The sequence below is a fragment of the Eretmochelys imbricata genome, chromosome 10 (assembly GCF_965152235.1).
Source record: "Eretmochelys imbricata isolate rEreImb1 chromosome 10, rEreImb1.hap1, whole genome shotgun sequence".
Lineage (NCBI taxonomy): Eukaryota > Metazoa > Chordata > Testudines > Cheloniidae > Eretmochelys > Eretmochelys imbricata.
The window spans coordinates 70,680,020-70,706,599 of NC_135581.1; the positions used below are offsets into that span (position 1 = coordinate 70,680,020).

Below are 26,580 nucleotides of genomic sequence, written 5' to 3' on the forward strand. Positions count from 1 at the left end.
AGCTTTGATCCCAGCGTCTTCTTTTAAGTGGAAGGGGGTGGGGGGTGGGGATCCTTTTTATTGCAGAGAGGGAAACACGCCGAGACGGGATTTCTTTGCAGGCACTTGTGCAATCTAGCTCTACGGATACGCATATATTTTTGCACGCATCTCCTGCTGCAGCAGATCCAGCCAGCGTGGGGGAGGGGATGGAGAGGGTGCACCCTCCTCTCCTGATCCTCTCTTCTTGCCTCTGTGTGGGTTTTTTTGCAGGTGTGTCAATTTTAATTCTGCCCAGTAGGTGGGACTTGGTGACTTTAGCACCATTTGTGTGCGTGTGTGTGGTGTGTGGTGTGTGTGCGTGCTGCCTCCCCATCTTCTATTGCAATCCTCAGAAGTCTCTCCGAGGGAGCGAGAGAGCGCCTGGTACCGAGAGCCAGCCTGCAATCAACAAGGCACTATGCATTTCAGACCGCTACTGTAGGGGGAATTACAGCTTCTCCTAGCCAGCTGCCAGCATGATTTCATCTGCTGGAGGATTTTTGCATCTGATCGTTTGAGTTTTTTCCTCCCTCTGTCTTTGTTTCCTTCCCCTTCTCCCCCCCATCCCCCTTTCCTCCTCCTCCTCCTCCTCTTTTGTAGAAGCAGCAGTCGGAGATGGATGTCTCTCTTTGCCCTACCAAGTGCAGTTTCTGGAGGGTATTTTTGTTCTGGAGCATTTGGGGAGACTATCTGCTTTCGGGGCTGGCTTGCCCTGCGAATTGCCTTTGCAGCAAGACAGACATCAATTGCAAGAAGCCGGATGATGGGAACCTCTTCCCTCTCTTGGAAGGGCAGGATTCAGGCACCAGCAATGGGAACACCAGCATCAACATCACTGACATCTCAAGGAACATCACTTCAATGTAAGTCAGCTCTTCTCCCCACCCCAGTGGGTGCCCTTTCCTCTACTGCTGCCCCAGACACAGGGTGTGTGTGTGTGTGTGTGTGTGTGTGTTTAAGGGGAGAAACTGGCGTGTGGATTTCAGGTGCCCTCAGCATTGCTATGGATGATGGTTATTCCCTGCCTGCCTCAGACCCGTTATGCCTGGGGTGCGTGCAGAGGACGCCAATCTAATTTTCTGCCCCCACTGAAACAGCAACAGTTTGGTTCACGTTTAAGTGGGGTAAAGTAAATGAGACGAAATGGCTTAGCAGGGGCGGGCGGCGGGCAGAGATGCTATAAAGCGACCCCTTCTTTTCACCATTTGTGTTAGCAGAGAGATGAAACACACACACACACACACAAACTGGGCACCTAAAGCAAGTTCTAAGCCGCCTGCTCCTTTAGAGACTTCGGATCCGATTAAACTGTCATTTGTTATTCCCCCCACTGGCAAACCCACCCTCCTGTGCCCTGGCTGCGTGTATCTGGGAATCTGCAGTTTCTCCTTTTTAAGAGAGAGAGAGTGAGATGCCCCTCAAGTTGTTATAATTTCCCAGCCCCACTCGGATGCTGAGCTGGGATTTGTGTATTTTGATCTCAAGGTAGCGGGGGTATGTGTAGGAGGCAGATATTTGTAGTTGAGCACTTTGCGTTTGTTTGCATGCTTGTTTATCTGGAAAATCAACTGGAAGTTGCATTATCCTTGTTTGGAGAGGCTGGTAGCAAAAGCCCATGCAAATCTCATCAGCGTAGAGTAGGGAAAGGACTGGATTCCTCCCCCCCTTCTCCCCCCGTGCTATGTTATGTGTGTGCTTAAAAAATCCCTCATCTTCTGCAATCTCTGCTCTTCAGCGTTCAGTACATTTTCGGGGAGGTGAACTGCAAGGCATTTCATTATTCTAATGCTAATTGAAATGTGAGCATTTAGGGAAATGTAGCCCCATGAGTAAGTTGCCTGTGGGAAGTTGGGCAGAAATGAGGTGGAATGCTTTATCCTGGCAGTTAAATGCAGCAAGGTTGGGAATGAGTAATTGCCGGTTATTTATTTATTTCCCACCTCCATTGTGAAATAGCTTGTTCGAAGGGTGCTCTTTGATGGTTCGTTTCCCGAGGCTGTGCTATTTGGTCACAGTGCAATTGTAGCACTGCTATGGAATAATTGTGATACCCTACTTAAGAGCATTGCGAGGCACCTTTACCGGATAAAGAGGACTGGGCTAACACAGACCCATTGCTGTTAACGGGTTTAATGTAATGCATGCCCAAGCAGTTCTCCCCACGTCCAGGTCTAGTGAGGAACGCTGACCTATTCCCATGCTATGGCTTTCCCTTTCCAGCAAATCTGCTCTCCAGAAACTAAAGGGATCAGGGAAAGTAAATATGAACCTAATGTAATGTTTGCGTGCCAAATGGCCCATATTTACCCTGTGCCGGTGTATTGCTGGGGATGCTGGAGCAATCCAGATAACACTAGGAAAGTGGGAGAAACTTGTGTTTATTACTGTGCTTGCCGTTTGTTGTGTTTTTCTCGTAACCCTTTGTTGTTAGCATCAAGCAGGCTGTAAGAAGGGAGAGAGCTAGCAAATTGTTTACTGTGCTGTGGCTCAGAGGCAGCTTGTGTGGCTGTTACTTAGTACGTGTTTGTATGTGTGTATATGCACAATTCTGAACTGCGGGAAGAGACACTACAATGTGAACCCTTGTGTCTAGAAAATGTCTTTACTGCTTTGAAATTGAAAAATGCTGGAGTCAACCAAAAACCCAACCCAAACAAAAATCCTAAAACCCAGCCCCAAACCTCTCAACTCCATTCGCAGATGTTTTCAGGAGAAGAGCATCTTTTCAGGACAGGAATAATGAGAGGGTGACTGGGTAAATCTGTTTGTGTTCCCCCTAGAATAATATGTCTTCCCTGGCTCCCCACCTCCCTAAATGGACTTCTGTAGCTGTGGAAGAAATGGTGGTAACTGAATTGAGGCTAATCCATAACCACCACTACTGTGATTCAGGATTTTAGGCTGAATATCAGGGAAGATGTCTGGACAGTAAGATCTGTGACACGGTGAAAAAGTCTCCCCAGGGAAGAGATGAAAACCCAGGCGTTCAGGATGCTTACAACTGGCACTAGCCATTGTACTTGGAGGGGGCAACCTGGTGGGCTAGATGGCACCTAAGAAGTCGTTTCCTCCTGCGATTTGTGTGGGATTCCTTCGGGACCTGAGTGCGTGGCCTGAAGGAGCTAGGGCAGAAACTCGTGTTTAGCAAGAATGCTCTGCTCACTCCACCCTTGACAGAAAGGGAGGCTAAATCAGGGCTGATTGGGTCAGTTCATGGGGAGAGAAGGTCAAAGATCATCCCTTCCCCCACCTCTAGATTTTAAATATAGGCTATAGTTCAGCCCCCTCCTGGCCTGCCAAAACTATGTTGTTGCCAAGGAAGTTACAGTGCCCAGATGCTAGGGTGATGGGCACGTTTCCAATCCCCCTAATAACGAATCCACTGCCTTCCCCAAAGAGAAGAGTGTGATTCTCCCTTATGCCGAATGTCACCTTTGTGTCATCCTGCTTCATCCTGTTTCCTAGTGTAAAAGCCCATTGGGGCTTTTCTTTCGTAAGCCAGAATGACTTAGTGGTGTGCAATTGCCTCAGTGGGCTGCAAGTGAGATGGGCTGGGGGTCATTTAGCTCTCTAGCCCCTCGTGGGGAATGGTGTACAAAAGAAAGCAAGTAGCTAGCTTGCAGCCCTGCCCTTCCCGTCAGTCTCTGGAGAGGGGTGGGGGACTGTGTTGGCAGGGTGGATAGTGGAGCTCTGGCATGCTCCGCTGTAATGGATCCTGTGTCTCTGGGCCTGTTCTCCAGTCCCCGCTGCGCAATGCCCAGTGTCTGGGAAGGCATCTCTAGCTTTCAAGAGACTCCCGTGAAGGCTTTCCCTTTGCGTGGCTGTTGAAAACATGAGTGAGGCGTGTTGCCGCTGAAATGTTCTTTCCCTGAAAGGCCACAGGGCTGAGGGTGATGCCTTCCCCGTTGCCAAACGACAGACCTGGCTGCTGGTAAAGCTACGCTCACAGGGTCTCTCTGGTGGATTGAACTGTGGAGATGCAAGGCCATTTTCATCAAGGGAAGGGTTGGGAAAGAGAGAAGGGGCCGGGGGATGGGAGGAAGAGGATCCTAGGTGATGAACACTCCATTCATCTTTATTTTAATTTCCAAAGCCCAGCAGGAGAGGCCAGGAGCCCTTTTGCTACAGGTCTTCAAAAGAAAAACATCCCACTGAAGGAGGGAATATTCTCATCTCGGGATGAAGCCACTGGAAGCATTTTGCTCTGGTTCTGTAACATCCCGGAGGCCATCCAGGCCAGGGGCCCCTTGTGCTAGGTGCTGCACAAGCAGATAGGAAACAGGGACCTGTCCCAAGAGCTGAGAGTCTAACAGATGACATCACAGTGGCGTGAGGCAGAAGAATGGGCTGAGGTGGGGAAAAGGGGTAATATGCTATGGGGTAGATGCAGTTCTTAGCCAATCAGTGTAGTGATCACAGCTTGCCAGCTGCCAAGGTGTCCTTAGAATCATAGAAAATCAGGGTTGGAAGGGACCTCAGGAGGTCATCTAGTCCAACCCCCTGCTCAAAGCAGGACCAATCCCCAATTTTTGCCCCAGATCCCTAAATGGGCCCCTCAAGGATGGAGCTCAGAACCCTGGGTTTAGCAGGCCAATGCTCAAATCACTGAGCTATCCCTCTCTTCTTGTGTCCTTGTTTGTTATATTTGGGGCCCAGTTCTTTGGAGCCTGTTTGGGGCATTCACTCTCCTTTCCCCCGTCAATGGCAGAGGAATTACCAGCAGCCAGGATCTGGACCCTGGCATCTCATATCTTCGGATCCTGCCAGTGCTGAGAAGCTCTTCGCCACCTTCCTCTCTTCTGGGCAGTTCCCAAGCCCAAGCCATGCTGGCGTTCCTTCCCTTACCTTGAAATCAGCCCAGAGGGCTCAGTTTGAGCAGGCTTGAGCAGCCGCATGTCGCTCTGTCATGGCCTGGCTGTCGAGCCATAGTGGTCAGAGTTCGAATTGCGTGCCGACTTGCCAGTTCACTGTAGCAGATTCCCCCAGCTGTCTGCGTGGGGGGAGATTGTGTGGTGTGAGCGCAGCTGTGCATGAAGGCAGCCCTTTGGCTAGCGATCAGCCACGGCCACTGCTCCCGTCGAGCCTGTGATCCTAAACACCAGGCGCTCCCGGAAAAGCAGCCGCATGCTGGTAACCTGAGCTGCCAGTGGGTCGCTCTTAGTTTGGCTGGGCCGCCTCTCTGTAATATTATCAGAGCAGGTGTAACTCAAGCTGCCGTTTAAAAGCTTGTTTAGAAATTGAACAAAAGCCTCAATTAATTAACGTTCCGCTCTCAGATTGGTTTTGTCCCTCTCCCCCCCCGTTCTCCTTCCATGGAGAGCGGAATGGTCACATTTCTTGTTTTGATCTGTGAAGCCCCTGCTGCTGTTACTGGTGTGTGCTGCAGATGGGGACCAGCCAGGGGGCGCAAGGCGCAGAGCTAGTGGGAAGGCCTGGCCTTGTGAGATGGGCGGGTGATCTCCCAGCTGCTTTCAGGAGAGGCGCGCTGGAGCTGCAGTGGGGTGCTGGGGCTCCTCCTGTAATTGATGGACTCTCCCACCCTGTGCTGGAAAAGGGGTGACTTGCAGAGCTTTATGAGAATCCAGACCAGAAAGGGTTAACAGGGAAGTATGGGAAGGGCAGAGCATTCCTGGCCCTGGCTTGAGTGGGTGAGGATTGTGTGGCTGGCACGGGCCCCTGAGGCCCCGAGTAACCCTGGCAGTGCCCTTGTGTTGAGCAGGCAGGACTCTTACCCCCATCCCCGAGTTCCCTGGCAATGCGTCTGGCTTTGAGATTGGGCCTCTGAGGACCTGGTTCTGACCATGAGCCATTCAGCGTCCTCCTGCCGCACGGGAATTGTGCAAGCTTTCCTGTTAGCTGTAGTCATGTAAGGTCAGGCGCTCTCCTTATCTGTGCTTTCTTCCCAGGGACCAGGAGGGTGCTGAGCTCCAGCCAGCATCCTGTTCCTAGGGAGAACCCGTGGCTCGTCTTTGTTTTTGGAAAAGCCTTGCAAAATTTGTCGAGAACCCGTTCCAGCTGAGATGAGCTCAGCACGGTGTCTGCCCTTGGCTCACCTGATGGAGCGGCTGCCTGTGGACTGCGAGGGCCCCGTGTGAGCCATGGCTGGGTTAGCTTGCAGCTAGCACGTGCAGGGGGTTCAGCGTCCCGATGGGGGCGGCTCTCCAGGCCAGGAGACAGGAGGTCTCTGCTTCACTCCAGGCCAGGAGACAGGAGGTCTCTGCTTTACTCTAGGCCAGGTATGGGTTGGGGAACATGAGCTTTCCTCACCCACAGGAGCGGGCGGTTCAGTCTTCTTGGCTCATTGCATCCGCAACCTCTCTGCTGAGACTGCCGGAGAGGGGGCCAGGAGTGACATGGCCCCTTGGCTGCTAGGAGCAGGTTTCGACCCCACCAGCTCCTTTCACTCAGTCCACCGAGCAGCCATGTTCATGCTCCCCATCTGCTGCCATTGTGGGCTCTGTATGAAACAGTGACCTAGAGGTGAAAGTGCCTTGTTCCATCCATACAGTGCTGGGGTGTGTGCATCACTCCTGGGCTCCCTGTCGCAAGGTGGGGTCCCCCTGCTCCAGCACAGAGATCATGTCCCTAGTACATAACCGCCAGCTGCCTTGCTCCTTTCTCTGACTGGGGAACAGTGTTTTACATGGTGAACCACACCCTGTAGAGGGCTTGGAGGTGAGGGGCCAGGAGGTGTCCTTAACATTACCCACCATGACTGGGTAGCTGCCTATGGCAGGGTGAGCAGAATTCACATCCTTAGAGAGACACGGAATTTGTGTTACCCTGTTCTTGGGGGTCCCCCATGGAGAAGCCTGTTTCACCCCTAGAAGGGGGTGAGCCTCTTGTGTTCCCCTGGGGGACAGGAAGAGTGGTCAGACAGCCCAGTGTGCCTTGCCAATGCAATGAGGTCACACCAAATCACAGGCAGTGTCTGGTGTAACCAGACCTAGTTAAACATGAATGTGCTGAATTCTCTAATATGTGGGCCTTGGAGGAGTGGACCTGACAGGTCAGGTCTCAGCGGTCTCACAGCCTGGGGGAAGACTGGCTCACTTGCCAGGCACGGTTAGATCCGCACGCATGGAAACAGGGGAGAGAAGAGGCCCTCGGTGTAGTAGGTTGCTAACGGGGGAAGCAGCAGATACATGGCTCTGGCACACCCTTCCCGTACTGCCTGATGTATGGAGCAATGAGGAATCTCTTCCAGTGGTGCCCGCGTGTTACACCTCCTGCCTGATGTGGGCCCTTCTGGCAGGAATGGAAGGAGGCTGGATTTCGTGAGTTCGTGTCGGCCTAGAATGGTGGAAGGGGTTGCTGGGGAACCTTCCAATGAGTAATTAAATGGTAGAGACAATGGGGTACAGATACCGGGGGGATCCATACAAGTCACCCCTCACTGTACTGCAGGGACTTTTACCATGTCCTAGTGGGGATCCAGACTGTGTTGATGCCAGAAGAGGTTTAAGTGGCCTCTGTATCTTCCATGAAGCTTCTTTATGTACATTTCAGCCATGAGCTGTCCAGGCGAAATGACTCGTGAGGCCGCTGGTTGAACATACAACCACTTTCCTCCTCCACGCCCAGGAATCTCAGCCATGACCGTCAGCCCTTTATGAGATGCATGTGTGAAAGTGGTGTTTATGAGAATTGGCTAGGACCAGCCAGAACGGAGGCAGCTGTCAGATATCGCAGGGATAGGGGGATTGTAGATAGAGTACGAGCTGTGCCAGCTTCCCCCTCCCCTCAGCCCTTCTGACACTCCTCTGTCCTGACCAGCAGCACTCTCCGCCCTGGCCTCCTCCTTTGCTGTTCCAGCCCTGGGGGTCTCCCAAGCTGAGACTGCAAATGACGCCAGATTATGGGGTGGATTCATGATGTGGACAAATATCCGCTAGGATGAGAGTCACCCAACTCATTCTACTTGTGCTATCAGCTGGGAGAGGATGCTGGGTCCCCAGAGATTATATGCCCCTATGTTACCAGCGCCTCTGGTCTGTCTTTCTCTCCAGGATTCTGGTCCCTGAGGTTTTGGCTGCTAGTAAGATCATTACAAAGGTCTGTAATTCAATCCATCTTTGTTTTGCACAGTGTTTGTTTATGCAGAGCGCTTATCCCAAAGCACATTGCCAAGTGAGAGGCGGGTGTAGCGAGAGCCTGTGAAGGCAGAGGGAGAGGGAAGTACACATCCCAGGGTGTGAAGATGTTTTGGGTTGAGACATGGAGCTGGATGGGGAGTCAGTGGGGTGGACAGAGGCAGGGAAGGCTGTTCCAGGTGGCAGGGCTGCAGAGAAGGCACTCTCAACAAGAGCAGGGAAGTTCTGTGGAAGAGGCAGGAGTTGAGAGAGATGTGGTCCGTGAGAGAGGCTGGATTGAGACTGCAAAGGGCTGTAGAAATGAAGGCAGTTGAGTTGTTTGGATAATCTGGAAAGATCCTGATCTGGGGGAGCTGAGCTCCTGAATCTTTCAGCTCTGCCTGTCCCTGGCCTTCATTTTGCAGGGGCTGCTTTCAAGCAGAGTATCACCAGATGCCCTTTGGGGCTGGTGTCTGGAGCCTCTCCTCTCTGTTGCTCCTGCTGGGTGCAGTGATGGGGATTGTTACAGGCCCTTCATGCAGCTCAAATCCACTCTCCCAGCGGGTCTGGTTTAACTGTCCCTTAGGGCTGTGATTTTCCTACTGAAGTAGTTAAATCAGTACCACCTCTAGTGTGGACACAGTTATACTAGTGTAAAGGTGCCTTATTCCCCTTCCCGTATAGCTGGCCTGGTAAAAGCACTGTCAAACTGTACAGTAGCAGGGGCTGTAATGCTTTAAGTACTCTGGTGTGGTTAAACATGCAATGTCTTTGTACAGACAAACCCTTGAACTCATTTTCCTGCCCCTGTGCTATCCTTACAGTTGGCTGCAGCCAGTGCCTGTGTGGTTTAATTTCCCAGGGCGGGGCTCAGCGTCCCTGCTTTGCATGGATAACTCCCCTCCCCGCTTAGCACTCCTCGAAGAAGTCACCTTTGTGCCTGTCGTGACCTTTGGACCCTCCAGAGCATCTGCTGTCACTCTGGTTATACAGGGACACGGCTGACTCACAGCTGCCTTTCCAGGGAAAGGGAATGGAAGCGCCAAACGTCACTCAGCTAACGCTGTGCAGAGAACACAGCACAAGGGCCAGCTAGAGACCGGTTGTAAGAGGCTGCGGCTCTGCTGACTTCAGTGGAGTTGTATCTGCCTGTGCCAGGTCTCCATTTGGCCTGAGAATCCGCCTCCCAGCAAGGCTTGGAGACCACGGCAGGTTATGTGCTTAGCGCAGCGCTGTGGACACTGGCCAACCAACAGCTACTGAGCAGACTTGTTTCAGAAAGAGGATTCCGCTTGGCTTCTTCAGCCAGAACCACTGAGCTGATGCCTCTGTCCCTTCATTTCCAGTGCCACAGTCTATCCCTGAGCACCTCTTGCCGGGCCAGGCCTCAGAGCTCGGTCAGTGCACCTGGCCTGCCTCCCTCCTGCCCAAATGCTTCTTCTCAGAGCAGGAGGCCGCAACCCCAGCAGCCAACCCCTCCTCCAACCCAACCAGCCTGCCCAGAGAGGTCCCACTGGAATGATAGGCTGCCTTCTGGGCCAAGCCTCATTGAGATTATTTCTTCTGCAGACAGGAGATGGCTAAAGGGCTATAGTGACTGCGCTGGCTTTTCATGGCATTGATCGGACTGTAGAAGGGAAAGGGATCGATGGGTTGCACGTAATATCTCCCCAGTCTTTGCCCCCCACTGGAATAGAGATACTGTACAAACCTGCCCAGTGACCCTCATTCCCAGGGACCACCTTCAGTGTAGTCCCAGATTCCCCACAGGTCTCTGGGTGGCTGAGAACTACGGGCCTCCTCTGAGAGCTGGTGAATCTGTCACAGAAGTGGCAGAGGAGTACGATCCCCCTTGGCCGCTGGGTGAGAGGGAGTTGGGAAGATCCAGACACAGGCCATGCCTTGCAAGGAACCCCATCGCATGGGGAGGAGCTTGGGCACAGGAGCTGTTGTGAGCTGCCAGACAGGGTGGAGATGGGGGAAAGGGGAGGGGCCCCTTTTGCTGCTCACTCAGAGAAGCCAAATTGTGATCCTCCCCCAGTGCAGGGAACACTGGATGCACTGCGATGGGTCCAGCCCAGTTCTCCGTGGAATTGTCCCACTCGCCTGCCCTTGTGAGCACAGAGCTTGTGTGTGCTTTGCGGGGGTTGTTTTCCTGAAGACGATGTGTTGTTTTTGTAAGGGACTTTTGCCCTGGGGTGAATCCCCAGCATAGAGGCTTGTGTGGGTACAAAGCAGGGCTTGCGGGTGCGGCTCACTTGAAGTCAGAGCAAGTCACCCTGATTCAAGCCCCGTCTCACACCAGTGCAGGGCATCTACACTGGGACTTTGCACTGATGGAATGCCAGGGCAAAGCCCCTAACGTAGACAAAGTCTGAGTCCTCTTGTTCCTTTGAAGAGCCCCCGGGCATCTCTGCTGGCCAGAGAAGCGTTGTGCGCCCAACTCTGGCTCTTTCATAGGCAGAAACACCCCCAACCATCACATCAGGCACCCCTTTTGGGCACCCCATCTGGTCAGCTGTGCTTCAGCTTCTGGGATTCTAAGACTGTCCCAACTGCCCCAGCCCAACCGACCAGCAGCCTGTTAGCCATTGGTGCTGTCATGACTGGTGGCCAGAACTGGATGCTCCATATGAATGCCTGTGTCCCTCCCTGCAGGTATCCTGCAGCTGCATTTGGCTGCCCCCTGATCACTGAGAAGAAGGTGCACGAAGAAACCAAGGCCCCTGAGGCCACAGTCCAATACTAAGCACGTCTTCCTGACCACAGTGTCTGACCTGGTGATGCCCTGCAATCTGCGGGTTAATAGTGCTTGTCATTTGCCTCTGCGTGAGGGATCGTCAGGTGCTCTTCAGTGGCTTTTAGCCTTGGGAACATGCTGCTTCAGGGAGTTCTGTGGGTTCATTTCATGTTCTCTAAAAGTGTTTCCCTCCATCTGTGGGAAATTTGAATCTTTTATATTTCACTTATTGTCCCTTGTTCTTGTGCTATGGGTCTGGGTAGAGAGGAGCCAGACTGGCCGTCTCTGGGTTGCTGGGTATCCCTCTCCCCTCGCTTTTCTCTCTCTTCATCATTCCAGATGAAAGAGTCCAAGTGCCAGGCTCTGGGTCGCACCACTCAGGAGGCACAGACCAGTCAGTATGGTCCAGGGAGAGGGAGCAAAGGTGGCTTTATGCCAACTTTGTGCCACCCAGATGTTGGGCTAATTCGGGGCTCAGCTTGGCCCCTGTCATAAGTTAGAGCCGTTCAGAGGCTGCTATAGTTAATGGCAGCCTTCCCATAGCTCTCTGTGGGCTGCCTCACGGTCCAGGAAAGCCTGAGGGCAGAGTGCTCCTTCCACTCCCCTGCTCTGGAGGGGAAAAGGGATGGGGGGATGGCTGTGTATATCTGCCCTAAGATGCTCCTGCACTTGGGGAATTCCCCAGGGGTCCATTTCGGCCCCTTCACACAGCAGGAGTGGTGTAAGGGAGACAGAGTAGAGGCCAGAATCAGGCCCTCGCCTCTCTCATCTCACCTCCTTCTGGAGCCCCCTCCTAATTTCCAGTTACCTTTGTTCTTTCTTTCACTCTCTTTGGAGGTGCGGTGATCCCTCCAGCCCAGGGTTCAGAGTGTGGCTGTGTCCTTGGTTTCGATAGGGATAGTCTCTATCCCCATCTCAGCAGAGCCCCGCCTCCTAGGGCTTGTCTAGGTACAGGGCGGTTGCGTTGTGGTAACTGCACGGATGTGGCGCCATCTGTGTAAACCAGCAGGCGTTCGGCACTGGTGCACGACGGAGCTTGCCGTAGTGCACTCCCCTGAGCCCCTTCTTACACCGGGGTCGTGCCTCTGCACTAGGGCTTTGCACTGGGGTAGCTACAGCCATGCATGATGGATGCCCTGCTATAGGCAGGGCCTTAGACAGCTGTGTCACCACTGAACATTGAGCCGGTGTCTTCGCGGCTCTCTCTTGACAGTGAAGTTAGGGTTTTTGCGCCAGAGAGGATACAGTGAACTCAGGACGAGGTCCGAGGAGTTTGGGGAGTTTAAATTGCTCCTTCCATTGTGTGTCCCCTTGGACTCGCTGATGCCAAGAGTCACTTGCCCAGTAGCTGGTTTAGCTTGGTGCCTCCCTGTCCTTGACTCACTAAATGATTTTGTGCCATCAGCACCTCCTTATTCATGCTCTGTCCCAGTCACTAACTATACTGACCAGCACCAGCCCTGGCATCAATTGACTTTTCTGGGAACTGTCCAGATGTTCCTTCCCTTTGTACCCTGTTCTCCTAGCCAGTGTCTGACCCTGGGCTGGACACTAGCCCTCACTCTGTGGTGCCCCTTGGAGCCCTGAGGCCCACCTTCCTTTCTTCCTCCTCAGGAAATTGCACAGGGGCCGAGGATACACTCCATGGCCTCTGTATTCCTGGTCCCACTCCAGAGCACCTCGCTGCTGACACCTCCCTCAGCAAGAGCCTCGGCCCCATCCCAACTGCTGGCCCCTTCCACTGTCCCTGACGTGCCCCAGCCTGACCCCTGGCTCTGTTGCTGGTTCCTGCCTCCCCATGGCTGGCTAGCCAGAAACCCACCCGGGCCGCCCTCCCATCTAACCTGCCTCTCAGCAGCTGCTCCCAGCCCAGATAGGAACAGGCTCTTGAGATCTGGGAGCGTGGGTCTGCGAGGGAGGTTGGGTCAGGCCATTCCAGCTGCTGGACACTCTTCCTGCTCCCCAGCCTCCTAGCACCCGGCTTTCCTTGTCCGTTACCTGGAAAGTGCTCAGGGTGTGAAGTGCCGAGAGCCTCCCGTGAGGGACTTTACCCCAGCGAAATTCCTGGGCGGGCCTGTCCCTTTCTCATCCCGGGCCGGTGTTCAGGAAGGTGTGCTAAGGAGCCCCCGGTCCATGGGAGCCCTGTTGCAGCCTTGTGATAGCTCTCAGGACACCCCCAGCCAGCAAACAGCTCCCCATATCCTCCTCCTTCCCTTAGTCTGGCGGCTTTGCCTTGTCAAAGTGCAGTTCAGCCACCAGAGGGCAGCGCGCTGCACAAGACTGCGTGTCAGCAATCGGGATGGAGGGACTGGAGCTGCAGAGCAGCTGTGGGTTGTGGCGTGGGGAGGGGTGGTGATAAACAGAGACATGGCAGGACTCCCTCTGCTGCACCCCCCAAGTCCTGCACTGGGAGGCAGGGAGGCTGTAACCCAACCAGGCGGGGAGGGCAGGTTTATGGATGTGCCCAGACAAAAGACACTGCATCCAGCCAGCCCCCTGTAGTGATCAGGGCCGGATTCTCCTGTCACTCGCCTCAATACGGCTCTGCATTGGGTCACCCACAAGAAGGGCCTTTGCTCCAGGTGACTGTTCAGTTCCCCATAGGGTGCCCTTGTGCCAGCTGTTCCAACCCTCTGGTGGGGTGGCTGCATAGGTTTCAGCAACTGTGGACTCTGGGGCTCTTTCATTAGCAAAAGCTCCTCCTGAAGTAACCTCCAGTCCCAGCTCCTCAGCCCCTGTGTCACATGCTGCCTTGGGACCTCACTTGGTGCTGGGTCACAGCTCTTCTTTCTGAGCTCCAGGCTTCTCGCCTCCCCAGCCTCTCTGCAAATGCACCCAGATGCTGCATCAGTGTCATGAGCTCTACGGCCTCAGTGGCATTCATATCTTCTCACCCATGGCCTGGTCTTGGGTGTTGCCCCTGGCTCTTGTGTCCAGGACAGAGCTGGTACAGAGTGAAATGCCCTGGGGGGGCTGCGGACCCAAACAGAGGGTTTTAGTTCCACGTTAAATACAATCGAAGATGCTGATGTGCTGGGTGTTGTCGGCCCTCTGGGACTATCACCTAGTTATAATAATATTATATAGCACTTTACAAATGAGGGCAGTATCATTATCCCTAATTTGCAGCTGGGGAAACTGAGGCACAGAGTGGGGAAGTGGCTCACCCAAGGCCACCCAGCAGGCCAGCTGCAGAGCCAAGAAGAGAGCCCAGGTCTTGTGAGTCCCAGTCAAGTGTTCTATCCACTAGAGCACAGGGCTTTAGTATTAGTTTTCAACCTGTGGAGTGTGCCCGCCCTGGTTATCAGGAGGGTGAGGTGGAGTGTGGGGCTGCAGTTCAGGTCAGGGCAGCAGTGGGGAGTGTGTGCAGGGAGTCCCCAGTGGTTGGGGGTGAGGAGAGGGAGCGGGTCCCTGCTCTGCCCCACCCTGGCAGCACCCTGCTGCTCTCCCCTGCCTTCCCCCTGGGCACTCCCTACATGCTCCCCCCGCTGCTGCCCTGCCCCAGGTGGCTGCAGCCTCATCCACTTTAAACCCTCCAGAGCCTGCAGGAGCGAGAGGTTCTGGTCAGGGGAAGGGAGGGCGAGGAGCCCTGGTCCGTGCCGCGTGGCTGTGGTCTACTTTGGGGGTGGAGCCAGCCGGGTCCTGCCACTGCTCCCTCTCTTCTGCCCCGCAAACTGTTATTTGACTCCCTTGGAGAAGAGGGCGTGCAGCCAAAAACTTGAGGAACCTCTGTCCTCGCTTGCCATAGCTGAGGCATTTGCGTCAACGGCCACCCCGCAGAGCAGCTAGGGCGAGGACAGAGATCCTCCAGTCCAGCTGCAGAGGGACTGTAAGGAGATGCCCTCTAAGTCCCCAAGCTGGAATCTGCCTAGCGCATTAGGGCGCATGACCAAGCGCCAAGACCACATGTAGGGAGGATCTGACCCAAAATACGGCTCCTCCAGCTGCACCAGCCCTGTGCTGAAGTCTGGGGCTCATTACTGACCTAGAAATGAGAGTTCCCCCTACTGAGTCATTCTCATCCCCCCCCGGCTGTGCTAGGACATTGGGGTCAGCACTGACTCAGAGGAGAGCGCCCCCTAGCCCCACGCTGCGGGAGTGGAGTCAGCACTGACTCAGAGGAGAGCGCTCCCTAGCCCCACGCTGCGGGAGTGGAGTCAGCACTGACTCAGAGGAGAGCGCCCCCTAGCCCCACGCTGCGGGAGTGGAGTCAGCACTGACTCAGAGGAGAGCGCTCCCTAGCCCCACGCTGCGGGAGTGGAGTCAGCACTGATTCAGAGGAGAGCGCCCCCTAGCCCCACGCTGCGGGAGTGGAGTCAGCACTGACTCAGAGGAGAGCGCTCCCTAGCCCCACGCTGCGGGAGTGGAGTCAGCACTGACTCAGAGGAGAGCGCTCCCTAGCCCCACGCTGCGGGAGTGGAGTCAGCACTGACTCAGAGGAGAGCGCCCCCTAGCCCCACGCTGCGGGAGTGGAGTCAGCACTGACTCAGAGGAGAGCGCTCCCTAGCCCCACGCTGCGGGAGTGGAGTCAGCACTGATTCAGAGGGGAGAGCTCCTTGACTGAGTCACCGACACCACTTCTAACAGCCCTTGGGTTTCCCTGGGAGGGTTCTCATTTGAGCACTGAGCACCCCAGCCCTGATGAGCTGACAGGCTGAAGTGTCATGGCTGTAGTGGGGTGAAGAAGGGGAGTCGTGTATGCAGAAGGGTGGCTGGAGGAGTGATTACTCAGAGGCAATTTTGTGCATTTGCAGAGGGAAGAGTTGTAATTAACAGAGACAGTCTTAATATCTGACCAGTTGCAATACCCTGCTGTCACACTAGAGGGCACATGGCTGAGGTTTAGGGTCACAGTCAATTCATGGTGAGATAGGGTGAAGGCCCTCTCTATCCTGTTACACTCAAGCCACTGTTAGATACACCCCCTTACTTACAGGCCTGTCTATGGGGCTGCTCTTAGATCCCTCACTGATCAGCGCCTTGGAAACAGCTGTAGTAGGTCAGGCCATCCCAGCTCTGATTAACTTTTTGTTGTGGGTACTAGCCTAGTGCTGGATGGCTGGGGTGGGGGCTGCTGAATGCAGGTCTGAAGAAACTGCTGGATTCCCAAGATGTAAAGGGCAGAGAGGCAATCTAGGTGGGAAGAGGGAGGTGCGGGAGGAGCTGAGTCATATGGAACTGGTGCCATACCCCTTCCACTGCAGCAGTTCCATGCTCATAGTTACTGAGCTGGTGCCAACAGCTTCCTTTGACCACTCGGCAACCACCAGCTTCTCTCTTAGAAAAAAACATCCTGGTTATTGTCCTGCCTGGTTAATGCAGTTTGGATGCATTTGTGGTGGGATGGTTGTGACACCTGGTGGCCAGTTTGTGTAACAGCAGCTGAGTTTTCACTAGTGGTTGTGCAGGGTGAAAGTGTGCGTGGGGGCGGGGGCTAGTGAATGCATCCCTGCTCGACATTGGGACGTTGGCCAATAATTCGGGGCCCACCTCTCAGTCCACTTGAAGAAAAGAGGGAAAAAAACACCTTGCTGCGACTCGGAATATTTGAATGACGTTTTTGACAGTTGCGTGGAAATGGTTTATTGGACTGTAAATGGGTTTATTGGACTGGAGCCTTCTCCGCGAGGTGGCACGCTGCAGCCCAGCAGCCCCTGCTGACACAGGAGAGGTGGCATGTGGAATCGGTCATGCTAGTTCCATTGCCTCAAGCTCAGGTGAAATGCAGACGGAAAACATGCCACATTGACGACACTGTGCAAATGAGCCCCAGGGTCGTTAGGAGCCAGTGCCAGGAAGAATGGGGATTTCTTCAATGTGATTTTGATTTCAACCCTGCTCTTTTAGCCCACCCGCCTCTTGAGCCACCCCTCTCAAAGCTGCAGTGTGGAGTGGTGGGAAGTACTGGGCTGGGCACTGGCCTGGAGATAAAGGGGCCCTTAGCTACAACATTTTATTGCATGAGCAGTTTATGGTGCTTAGCAAATATGCAATAAAACTCTCCCGAGCAGGGGGTCTCCAAAATGTGCCCAGCTTCATGGGGAGAATGGCCAGCCTGGCCGGTCCCATGCGACAGAAACTAACCCTCCCCTCCCCTTCCCCATCTCCCAGCCCAACCCCCTTCTCATTCCCAATTGCTGGCCCCGTGCTGCCCCTGCCATTCCCCATGTCATAACCCTGCTGTGGCAACGCCAGCCTTTGCTTACATGGGAAAGGAACATCAGGAAAGAATTTGCTATATTTGTAGCTTCTTTTTCTATGTTGCAGCAGCCGGTTCTCAGCCAGCCACCAGCAAGAGCTGCAAGGGCCACAGTTTGGGAACCAATGCTGTATATTAACCGCCCGCTTCTCCCCTACTTATGCACCCCTCTCCCCCACGTTCAGAACCTGCCAAAATGTAGAGAGGAACCATCTCTTTAGCTGTGAAGGTCCCAGAGGGCTGGGGGAGGCTTCCTAGAGGAGTAGATCTAGTGAGTAGCTAATGGCTCCAAGTGGCTTGGTTACCGTTGCTCCTTGGCAGGCTATATGGCAGCTGTCCAGTCTGGGGAGGAACACTCTGTGCCAGGTTGTTGCTGTGACAGCTGCATGTTTGAGAGGCTAAGGGAGAACCCGCCCTGTCCAGTCTGCCCTTCCCAGGGCAGTCTGTGCAGCCTGCTCGGAGCCTCCTCCAGACAAACTGCTTTCTGAGCGCCTGGTTTGCACCTAACAAAGCTTTGAGAATTAATTGATAGATGGCGCCAGTGCTGGGGGTTTGTTAAAGTGACTGCAAATGTCTAGCTGCATCTGTCCAGTGTCTGATGGAGCTGCTTGGCAGGGCGGGGCCTGTTCCTAAGAAACACCAGAGAAAAGCCAGACTCGGTTCCCTTGAGCAGTAGATCCCAGCCGTGGCCAGGACAGGAGCAGTCGGAGCAGGGAATAGCTGCTTAATGAGTCGTTAGCTTTGCTCCGTGCTGATGTGCACCTCCATCCTGACCTGCAGCCCTCCCCGCTACCCCAGTCCTGCGCTCCCACACAGCTCTGTCAATATCCTCGATTGCAGCCCCCCTCTCTGCTGCTCCCATCCTGGGCCCCCCTGAGCAGAAACTCCCAGTCCTGCCTATTTTATTTTTATATGGAAATATGTTCCCAGGGACCTGGCCCTTGACCTCAAAATTTGTTGCCGTGGCAACCCAGTGGACCTTTGATCCCAGGACTACGGGGGGGCTGACAGCCTCTCTTCGTTGTTACTGTTTCATGCATGTTACCCCACGCCTGTGCAGGGCTGTGGGGAGCCCCACAGAGCTTGCAGCATAGGGGGAGTGAAAATGAGGAACGATGGCCAAACACGGGGGGTAGGTAGGGGAAGATTCCTTGGCAACAGCTGGGAGTGGGGGTTTAGAGACTGTGGATGAGGTTTATCTCCAGGCTTTATTTGGCTGCTGGTCCCCTCCCTGCTGGCTTGCACCTTCCCTACCCCCTCCGGTCGCAGCTAGCTTGCCCATCCTGGTTCTGCCAGGTTGCCCCTTGCCCATCCTGTCCTGCCAATTCTTCCCCCAGCAAGGCACCTCAGCTGCCAGCTGGGTTTCCCTTCTCGCTCCCTGCAGCTCCTCTCTGACTTTGGGTCTTTGGCACAGTCTGAGCCAAGCTGTTCTTTCAATGAGACACCGTGAGCTTCATGCCCAGGTGCCAGGAGGCTGGGGCGCAGTTATCTTTGCCCCCATGGTGAGAGGGGGAGTTCAGGCAAATCCCTGTGCTCAGCACGCTGCTGCCAGGTGACCGGAACGAGGGCCAGGAGATAGATGCCCCTGGCACTGTCCCTGTCCTGCTATGGTGCTAGGTGGGTCTGGCCTTGAACAGATTCCCCATGGGACTGTCCCTGCTTGGCTGCTGATGGCTGTGCCTAGGGAGGGCTAACGCTTGGGGCCTGTCTACACCAGAGCTGGGGCTGTAAGGAGACATACCCGCGCTAGCTCTGATGGAGCTAGCATACTAAAAACAAAGCGTTTCTGTAAGCTGTCCTGAATATGATCCTGTCTGAGAGAAGCATGTACTTGGGGCAGCTAGCCTGTCCAACTGCAGTAGCCACACGTCTACGTCTAGCATGATCTGAGCTGGCATGGCTTCTTCTCAAGCTTGAATTGACGCCTTTTACCTCTAGTGGAGACATACACTGAATGCAGACTCTGCTTTGTCCTGTGCCCTAGTCTGTTGGAGGCCCATCAAATTCAGGCTGTGTTAAATCAGGAATGTAGAAACTCCACTGGGTGATTTCTGTGGCTGGACGGTAGGGAGCTCTAGTTTTGGACTAGAGCAGGCTGGTTAACTCCTGGCACTGGGAGGACTTGAACTTACAACCTTTGGGCGCAGATGGCAGTGCACACTGCCCCTGCATCAGCATTAGGCCTTGTGCTGCACGTGGGCTCTAACCTCTCCTTGCCACCCACGTCTCAGTGGCAGAGCCCCCATCCTCTGCAGCAAGCCCCTGCCTGTCTCTCGCCTCCTGGCTGAGGAGCTCAGCAAAGCTATGGAATGCAGCTAGCTGGGCAGAGAACCCAGGTGTCCTGACTCCCAACCCTGTGCTCTAACAGCCGCTGGTAGGCCACACTGCCTTATGGGCTCGGCAGGGACTTACTCCTTACGTGCTCTCTCATGGCCCGGGCTACAGGCATCAGTGGCTCCCAGGGCTCACGCCTCGAATTACCAGGGCCTTCACTTTTGTCAGAGTGAGGCCATGTATCTTGGGGCCCAAGGGGGAAGGTTGCAGCTTGCAGGTCCCACTCCCATTATTGTTCACTGTCCCGTGTCATGTCTCGCGCCATCCTTGGGTCTGGGGCTCCTCGCTAGTGCCACAAGCCACATCCATGTGTCTGTCTGCAGGCGGGAGACAGCTTGTCGGCTTGTGTACCTGCCTGGCCCTGCTGGCAGTGAGCCGCCGTGTCTGCTCTCTGAGGGGCTGGCTGTTGGCCTCACCTGTTCATAATGCAGCTGGGTTCCCTTTGCACCCAGCCCCTGCCCCTCTGCAGGCCTGACTAGACATTTCACCCAGCTCGAACCCAGCTGGGTCTCCTTCCCCCTCTGCCTGCCTGTCCTGGCGCATTCTCTCTTTTCACTCATTCCCTCTTTCCTGCATCCTCCTCTCCTCCTTCCCCAGGCTTGTTCTCTGGGCTCCCTCTTCCTCCTCCTCCCGGCTCTCCTTGCCTGTGTGCTCCCTGCTTTCTTGGGGCGAAGCCCCCCTGTTGTTTAATTGTAATGTGTATAGACAGTGTTTGGAAATGGAGCTGTGTATCATATTGATCCCTGCACAGATGGCTGCAGAGCTGCCTCCAGGGACCCCAATGACTCGCTTGGCAGTCACCTCCTCCCCCACATCTCCAGTTCCTCACATGGCGTCCCCCCAGTCACAGACTCCCAGTGAGGGTTGGAGGTCCTGATGGGGGGACTCTGCCATGCTCCCCTGCCCTGCTGGAGGTAGAATGGCATCTCTCTGTATCCATAATGGCCTGGCATGGTAACACCCTGGCCCTGTATATGAAGCCCAAGTCCAGGAGAGCCAGGCCTCTGCCTGCCACCATCCAGAGGGGAGTCTAGGTGCCACTGACCATCCCTGGCACCAGGCCGACCCCTCCTCAGAGCCCAGGGAGTCCCCAGGTGGGGATGATGGGGAGCCAGAGTCACCAACCCACTTGTTTCAGCTCCTGCGAGTGCCTGGTTCTCCTCTGGAAATGGCAAAACTCCAGGGATCCTGCTGGGCCCCCCGCTCCATTGCCCTTCACCTGTGACAGACGCTCTGCCTGTCTGTCCGTCTGGGCATCCGATGGCCCTCCTTGCCCAGTATCTGGGCGCTCTGGGCTCAGTTCATCCCTGCCCCCTGGTGGGAAGGGGCTGTGCAGCGGCTGTATGGCCCCAAAGCTAGCTGTAGGTCATCCCTCCTGGGTGACGCCAGCATAGGGCCTTCGACGGGGTCTTCCAGCCACTGTCCAGCCCATCGGAGCCATGTCGTCTGGGTGGGCAGTGCCCTCAGGGCTGCTCTAAGCTGATCCAGGGCACAGACTGGTTGCCCAGGGTTGAGGCACTGCCATCTCCCCCTCCCCCCTGCGAGATTCCCCCGCTCCGCTCTCTCTGCTGGCTCTCTGTCTCCGCTGCCACCTCCTCCCCCAGGGAAATGCAGTAAGTTGCAGTGAGATGAAAAAGCAATTTGCATATTTCCCGTAACCCAATCTCTGACAAGGGCTTATTGTTTTTAAATCAATTGGGAGCTGGCGAGTAGGCGTGTGGTGCAGAGGCAGGTGATTGAGCAGTGGGTGTCTCGGCCACGTGGTCCGGCTATGGCCCTGTCAGAGCTACATGTACCACAAGGACAAACTGCTGACCAGCCTGCTACCTCCCAGGGCCTTGCACCCATTGGCTAGCCAGATGTGGAAACTGAGGCACAAAGGGGCACAGCACACTTCTCTGAGGCACATGCTGTCACCAGCATAGCTCAGCTGAGCCATCCCTTCTCCCTCCCCCCTGCCCACAGATCTCAAGTTTCCTGACAGTAAATGGGATCTCAAGGACAGATTGTACTAACCATTTTCCCCATCTCCGAACCCCAGGTCACACGTGCTCGCCTGAGGGCATGCGTGTATACGTGCAGTAGTGTGGGTTGTGCCTGTGGTGCTCTCCTGAGTACGTGGGTGTGTATATGCAGGAGTATGGGTGTGCATGTGCACTTCCCTGGGTACAGACAGGTGTGCACTTGCACAAGTACTTGGGTGCGCTCTGAAGAGCATCTGCCCATGTGCAGTCCCTTGTGGGCATCCCTGTATGGGCACTACCCTGTACCCACAGCTGCCATGTGTGGACTCTCCAAGCAGCTTGATGGGCCTTGGACCCAGCCTGTGCATACTGTAGAGCAGAGCAGTAACAGCAGCCCGGTGTCCTGGAGATGGAGTGCTGGAGGACCTCTAGGAATCAGCTCTCCTCTCCCCTAAGAGTGGATATTCCATGTACCCACCCGGCTCCTTGTTCTCACCATTCTTCCTCCCTCTAGCAAGGTGCTCATTGCTTTGTGCCCTGTCCAGTGAGTGGTGAGAGAAGGGGAAGGTCTTTTTGGGCACCACTGTGGTTCCAAACTCTTACTGGTCAATCAGAAGCTCCTAGAAGAACCACATCCCTTTTCGATAGCGTCTGGGGTCCTCTAAGAGCTTTGTTGACTGCAGAAAGGGCTGACTTGACCCAGCACTAAAATGCAGCTACCTCTGGGGTGGAGAAACATGCCACAACAACAAGACCGACTGCTGCTAACTCACTGTGTGGCCTTTGATGAGTCATAGGGGCCAGAATTCCCAGCGCCCTTTGGGCACAATGGGAACTCCTGAGTGATGAGCTGTTTCGAAAGTCTGGTCGCTTCATCTGGGTGCATAAATGGGAGTAGGAGATCCTAATTCCTTTGATTATCTGGCTCTATACTTTTCAATGCCTCAGTTTCCCCATTTGTAAAATGAGGATAATCATCCTGACCATCCCCTCCCCTCCCCCCGTGTGCAGTGGGTTGGTAGAATCCACTAAGTGAGCACTGGGTGTTTTGAGGATCAACATTACATAAGCTCTTAGAAGAGGACTCACAGGAGCATCTGTGTCCAGCTGATGCTGACGGGTGCATAGGGTGGGGGGTGGCCCCAATGCTGGAGTTCACATCCTGATTCTTGCCAAAAGGATCATGGGAGTGTTACTGCCCTTCAGTGATCAGGACTTGCCCAAAGCATTCCCTCTTCTAGCCACTGCCAGAGAGCACAGAGGCTGCTGTGTGAGTAATCAGTTTGCAGAGCTGGACAGTGCTCCAAACTGACCACAAAGCAGCTACATGCAGTGTTGGTCCCAAGATAGTAGACAGACAAGGTAGGTGAGGTAATATCTTTTATTGGACCAGCTTCTGTTGGTGAGAAAGACCAAGCTTTCTAAACTACACAGAGCTCTTCTTCAGGTCTGAGAAAGTACTGTGAGCATCACAGCTAAATACAAGGTGGAAGAAAGAGAGTTTAGCATAAGTAGTTAGCACATACTCTAAAGGAGTGCCCAAGGTAGAGTGGCCTATTAACACCCCTGTAGTCATAGGACAAATGGGTGGTGGGGGGAGGAGGGTTGTGGGTTACAGATTGTTGTAGGTTTCAGAGTAGCAGCCCTGTTAGTCTGTATCCGCAAAAAGAAAAGGAGTACTTGTGGCACCTTAGAGACTAGCAAATTTATTTAATAAGCCATAAATCCAGTGTTTTTATTTACACCATTATTTTTAATGTCTAGCAAAGTTTTGAATTTATGCTTCCAGGCTTGTCTTTTGAAAGCGTTGTGCTGGTTTCCTTTGTAGATGAGGACTGATAGGTCAGATATAGAGTGATCACTTTGTGAAAAGTGTTCAGCCACAGCTGATGTGGTGTTTTCGTCTTTTATCATTTACTGGTGTGAGTTCACTGGAGTGTATAGTGATTGTCTGGTTTCACCCACATAGTTGTTATTGGGGCATTTAGACTGCTGGATGAGGTACACCACAGGTTGTGATAGGCATGCGTAGGATCCATGGATCGTATAAGGTGTGTTGTGGAGGGTACTGATCATTGTAGCAGTGGAGATATGGCTGCAGGTTTTGCATCTGTTGTTCTGGCAGGATCTGGTGGCGCTCTGGTAGGTGTGTCCTGGTCTGTGGGGAGCTTGCTTCTGATGATGAGCTTGGAGAGGTTGGGGGGTTGTTTGAAGGCCAGAAGAGGGGGTTCAGGAAAGATTTCTTTCAGGATGGGGTCCCCGTCGAGTATGGGTTGTAGTGGTTTGATGATACCCCATATGGGTTCCAGTGTGGGGTGGTAGGTGACAACAAGGGATGTGTGGTCAGAGGGGACTTTATTTCTGTATTGAAGCAGGTTCTTTCAGGGTATTTGGGTGGCCTGTTCCATGATGTGATGTAGTTCTCTGGTGGAGTGTCCTTGTTTGGTGAAGGCAGTTCTGAGTGTGTTGAGGTGTGTATCCCGGACGTTCTCCTCAGTGCATATTCTGTGGTATCTGAGTGCCTGGCTATAGATAAGAGATTTGTTGATGTGTTTGGGGTGGTTACTGGATCTGTGAAGGTAGGTGTGGTGATCCGTGGGTTTCTTTTGTATGGTTGTCTGTAGGGCTCTATTGCTGAAGCTGATCCTGGTGTCCAGGAAGGTGATGCCAGTGTGGGAGTGTTCCAGAAAGAGTTTAATGGGATGGGTGGTAGTTGTTGAAGAGGTGGAGATCTATGAGAGAGTTTAAGTCATCTGTCCAAAGGATGAAAATAGCATCGATGTATCTCAGGTATATAACTGGTTTTTTGGTGCATTTGTCCAGAAATTCTTCTTCAAGGTGGCCCATGAAGAGGAGCCTAGTTCTGTCCTGTGTCATTTTCTCCAACTAAGCCTGTCATCTCCTTGTTCTTGACATGCAGACCCCTGTGATTCCAGCCCTGGTCTCCCTACCCACAGCTCTGACAATGCCCCTCTCTCCTGCCCTGCAGCCCCCTGTGAGTCCATCCCCAGGCTCCCCACACACAGCTCTGCCAAATCCTCTCTCTCCTGCCCTGCAGCCCCCTGCGATTCCATCCCCGGCTTCCCACACACAGAGCTCTGCCAAATCCTCTCTTTCCTGTCCTGCAGACCCCTCTGAGTCCAGCCCTGGGCTCCCCACACACAGCTCTGCCAATGCCCCTCTCTCCGGCCCTGCAGCTCCCTGCAATTTCAGCCCTGTGCTCTCATCAGAGGAGAAGACTGCTCAGCCTAAATTGCCTGTGCAGGTTTTATGTTGTGGGCAAACTGTCCCCTGAAACTGCAGCCAAACCCCACCACGCTCCTGTGATGTGTGCGCTGGCCGGCTCTAGGGGCAAGTGGGGAGCGTGGGTTCAATGGGACACGCAGCAGGGCTGACTCACGCTCCCCGAGCGCTGCGGGGGATCCCTCCCCCAACCTCTGCGTGCCTCTGAAGTGTTTATTGTGACTCTAATAGCAGCACCGTAATCCGCCCCTGAGGAGCAGGCGGGAACAAAAGTCGGTGCAGAGCCTGCGCCTGCCGTTCACTGTCTGAGGCCGGGGGATCAAAGCCACAGCAGCTCCCTTTTCTTGTCACTCAGAAAAGACAAGGTCGCCCTCAGAGAAGCCAGGTGCCAGTGCGTCCCTGCCAGCCGGCCACTCTGCACGGCGGTGGTGCCTCTGGGAGCCTGAACGGTGCGAGCTGTCGCGTGTGGCCAGGCTGGAGCCAGGAGAGGGGGAGCTGTGCTGCTGGGAATGCTGCTGCTCCCGCCTTGGGGTTGTCGCCAAAGGGGGAGTGTAGGGCGTAGAAGGGAGTCGTTCCCTCCTTCCGCTGTGGAGGGACGGGGCGCGGGGTGATTCTTTACGGCCTGTTGGCGGGAGGGCTGCAGAGCCGGGGCAGGGATGGAGGTAGGCTCAGAGGCTGATTGTGGATGGAGGTAGGCTTCTGAGGTCTCAGCTCAGATAGTGTATGGGTGCTGAGGTCTCTGTGGGACAGTAGGTACTGGGGGCCTGACTAGCTTGTGGCTAGGGTCCTGTTTGGATGGTGTGTGCGGAGTGGTCGGGCACACTCGGTTCTCCCTAGGTCACATTTGTAGCTGAGGTGCAGGCCTCGGGCAGGCCGGTTCCCTTGCCGAAGAAACCTGCAGAGACCCTGATGACTCAGGGACCCTCCTTATTTAGCCCTGGCGCTCTGGAAGGCTGCCGAGCAGCTGCCAGCCCATCTCCACCTCCCTCTGAGCGTTGGTCTTTGACCGTGCTGCTGTGAGGGACCTTCTGGCAGGGAGGGCATGTGGGGAACAGCTCAGGGCTCCCCCAGTGAAGGGGTCAGGCAGCCCCGAGGCCACCGCTGCCCCCTGCTGGTTGGCAGCGGTCTCTAGGAACTCCTAGCCCAGATCCACTGGAACAGGGTTGTGGATTCTCCATCACAGGCCATTTTAAAATCGAGAGTGGATGTTTTTCTAATAGATCTGCTCTAGGAGTTATTGTGGGGAAGTTCTGTGGCCTGTTTTAGGCAGGAGGTCAGACCGGATGATCACAATTGGCCTTGGAATATGTGAATCCCCGAGCACTGTCAGGAACTCAGGTGCTAAGACAGTCCCAGTCTCTCTTTTGCTGGGTTTATTTTACTCTTCAGCTCTGGACACTTCAAGCTTTCTTTATACTTCAAAGTGGACTAGCCGGCTGTCCCGCGAGACGCTCTGTAGCAGGGAATTCAAAGCAGTGCAGAGCCTGGCTAATCCAAACATGAGGCGGAACTGGAGCAGGGGCAACATGCAGCAGCCTGCAGCTCTACTTAAAAGCTTCCTTTCATCTCCGGAAGCGTGGGTGTCAGAAACGGAGAAGTGGAGGGTCAGGCTTAGTGGTTGGAGCAGCAGAGGTCATGCCTAGAGGTCAGGCCAGGGAGCAGATCAGGAATCAGGCATTAAAAGCAGGGTTGGAACAGGAGTGGGCAGGGGCTGGGGCAGGAGCAGTCTGTCAGAACCACCAAGCAGCAGGGGATACCCTCAACAACATAGCAACATTGAGTAGACTGGAGAAGCTGCTCTCAGTGGGAGCTGATATCCCTGGCCTTGGCGGGGAGGGGGGTCACCTGGTTAGCCCTTCGCCTGTGGATTGGCTGAGCCCTGGTTTATTGAAGTGGGGCCCCCAGGTAATCAGGCTCAGGGATGACTTATTACACTGAGGCAGGAACTGGGGGCTACAGCAGGGGAGGGGTGATTGGTGTTGGGGATAAATATACCTGACTTACAGA

The 26,580-nt window shown here is 54.5% G+C and overlaps 1 protein-coding gene across 5 annotated transcripts in view; it reads left to right on the forward strand.

Annotated features, from left to right (window-relative positions):
• Positions 1 to 636: 636 nt before the first annotated feature.
• Positions 637 to 26,580, forward strand: part of NTRK3 (neurotrophic receptor tyrosine kinase 3) — a 311,454-nt gene continuing 285,510 nt past the window's right edge. For all 5 annotated transcript variants that reach the window (XM_077827898.1, XM_077827899.1, XM_077827900.1 and 2 more), the window contains exon 1: positions 637 to 884. In XM_077827898.1, coding sequence (XP_077684024.1) covers positions 637 to 884 — 248 coding nt within the window. The remainder of the gene's footprint in view (positions 885 to 26,580) is intronic.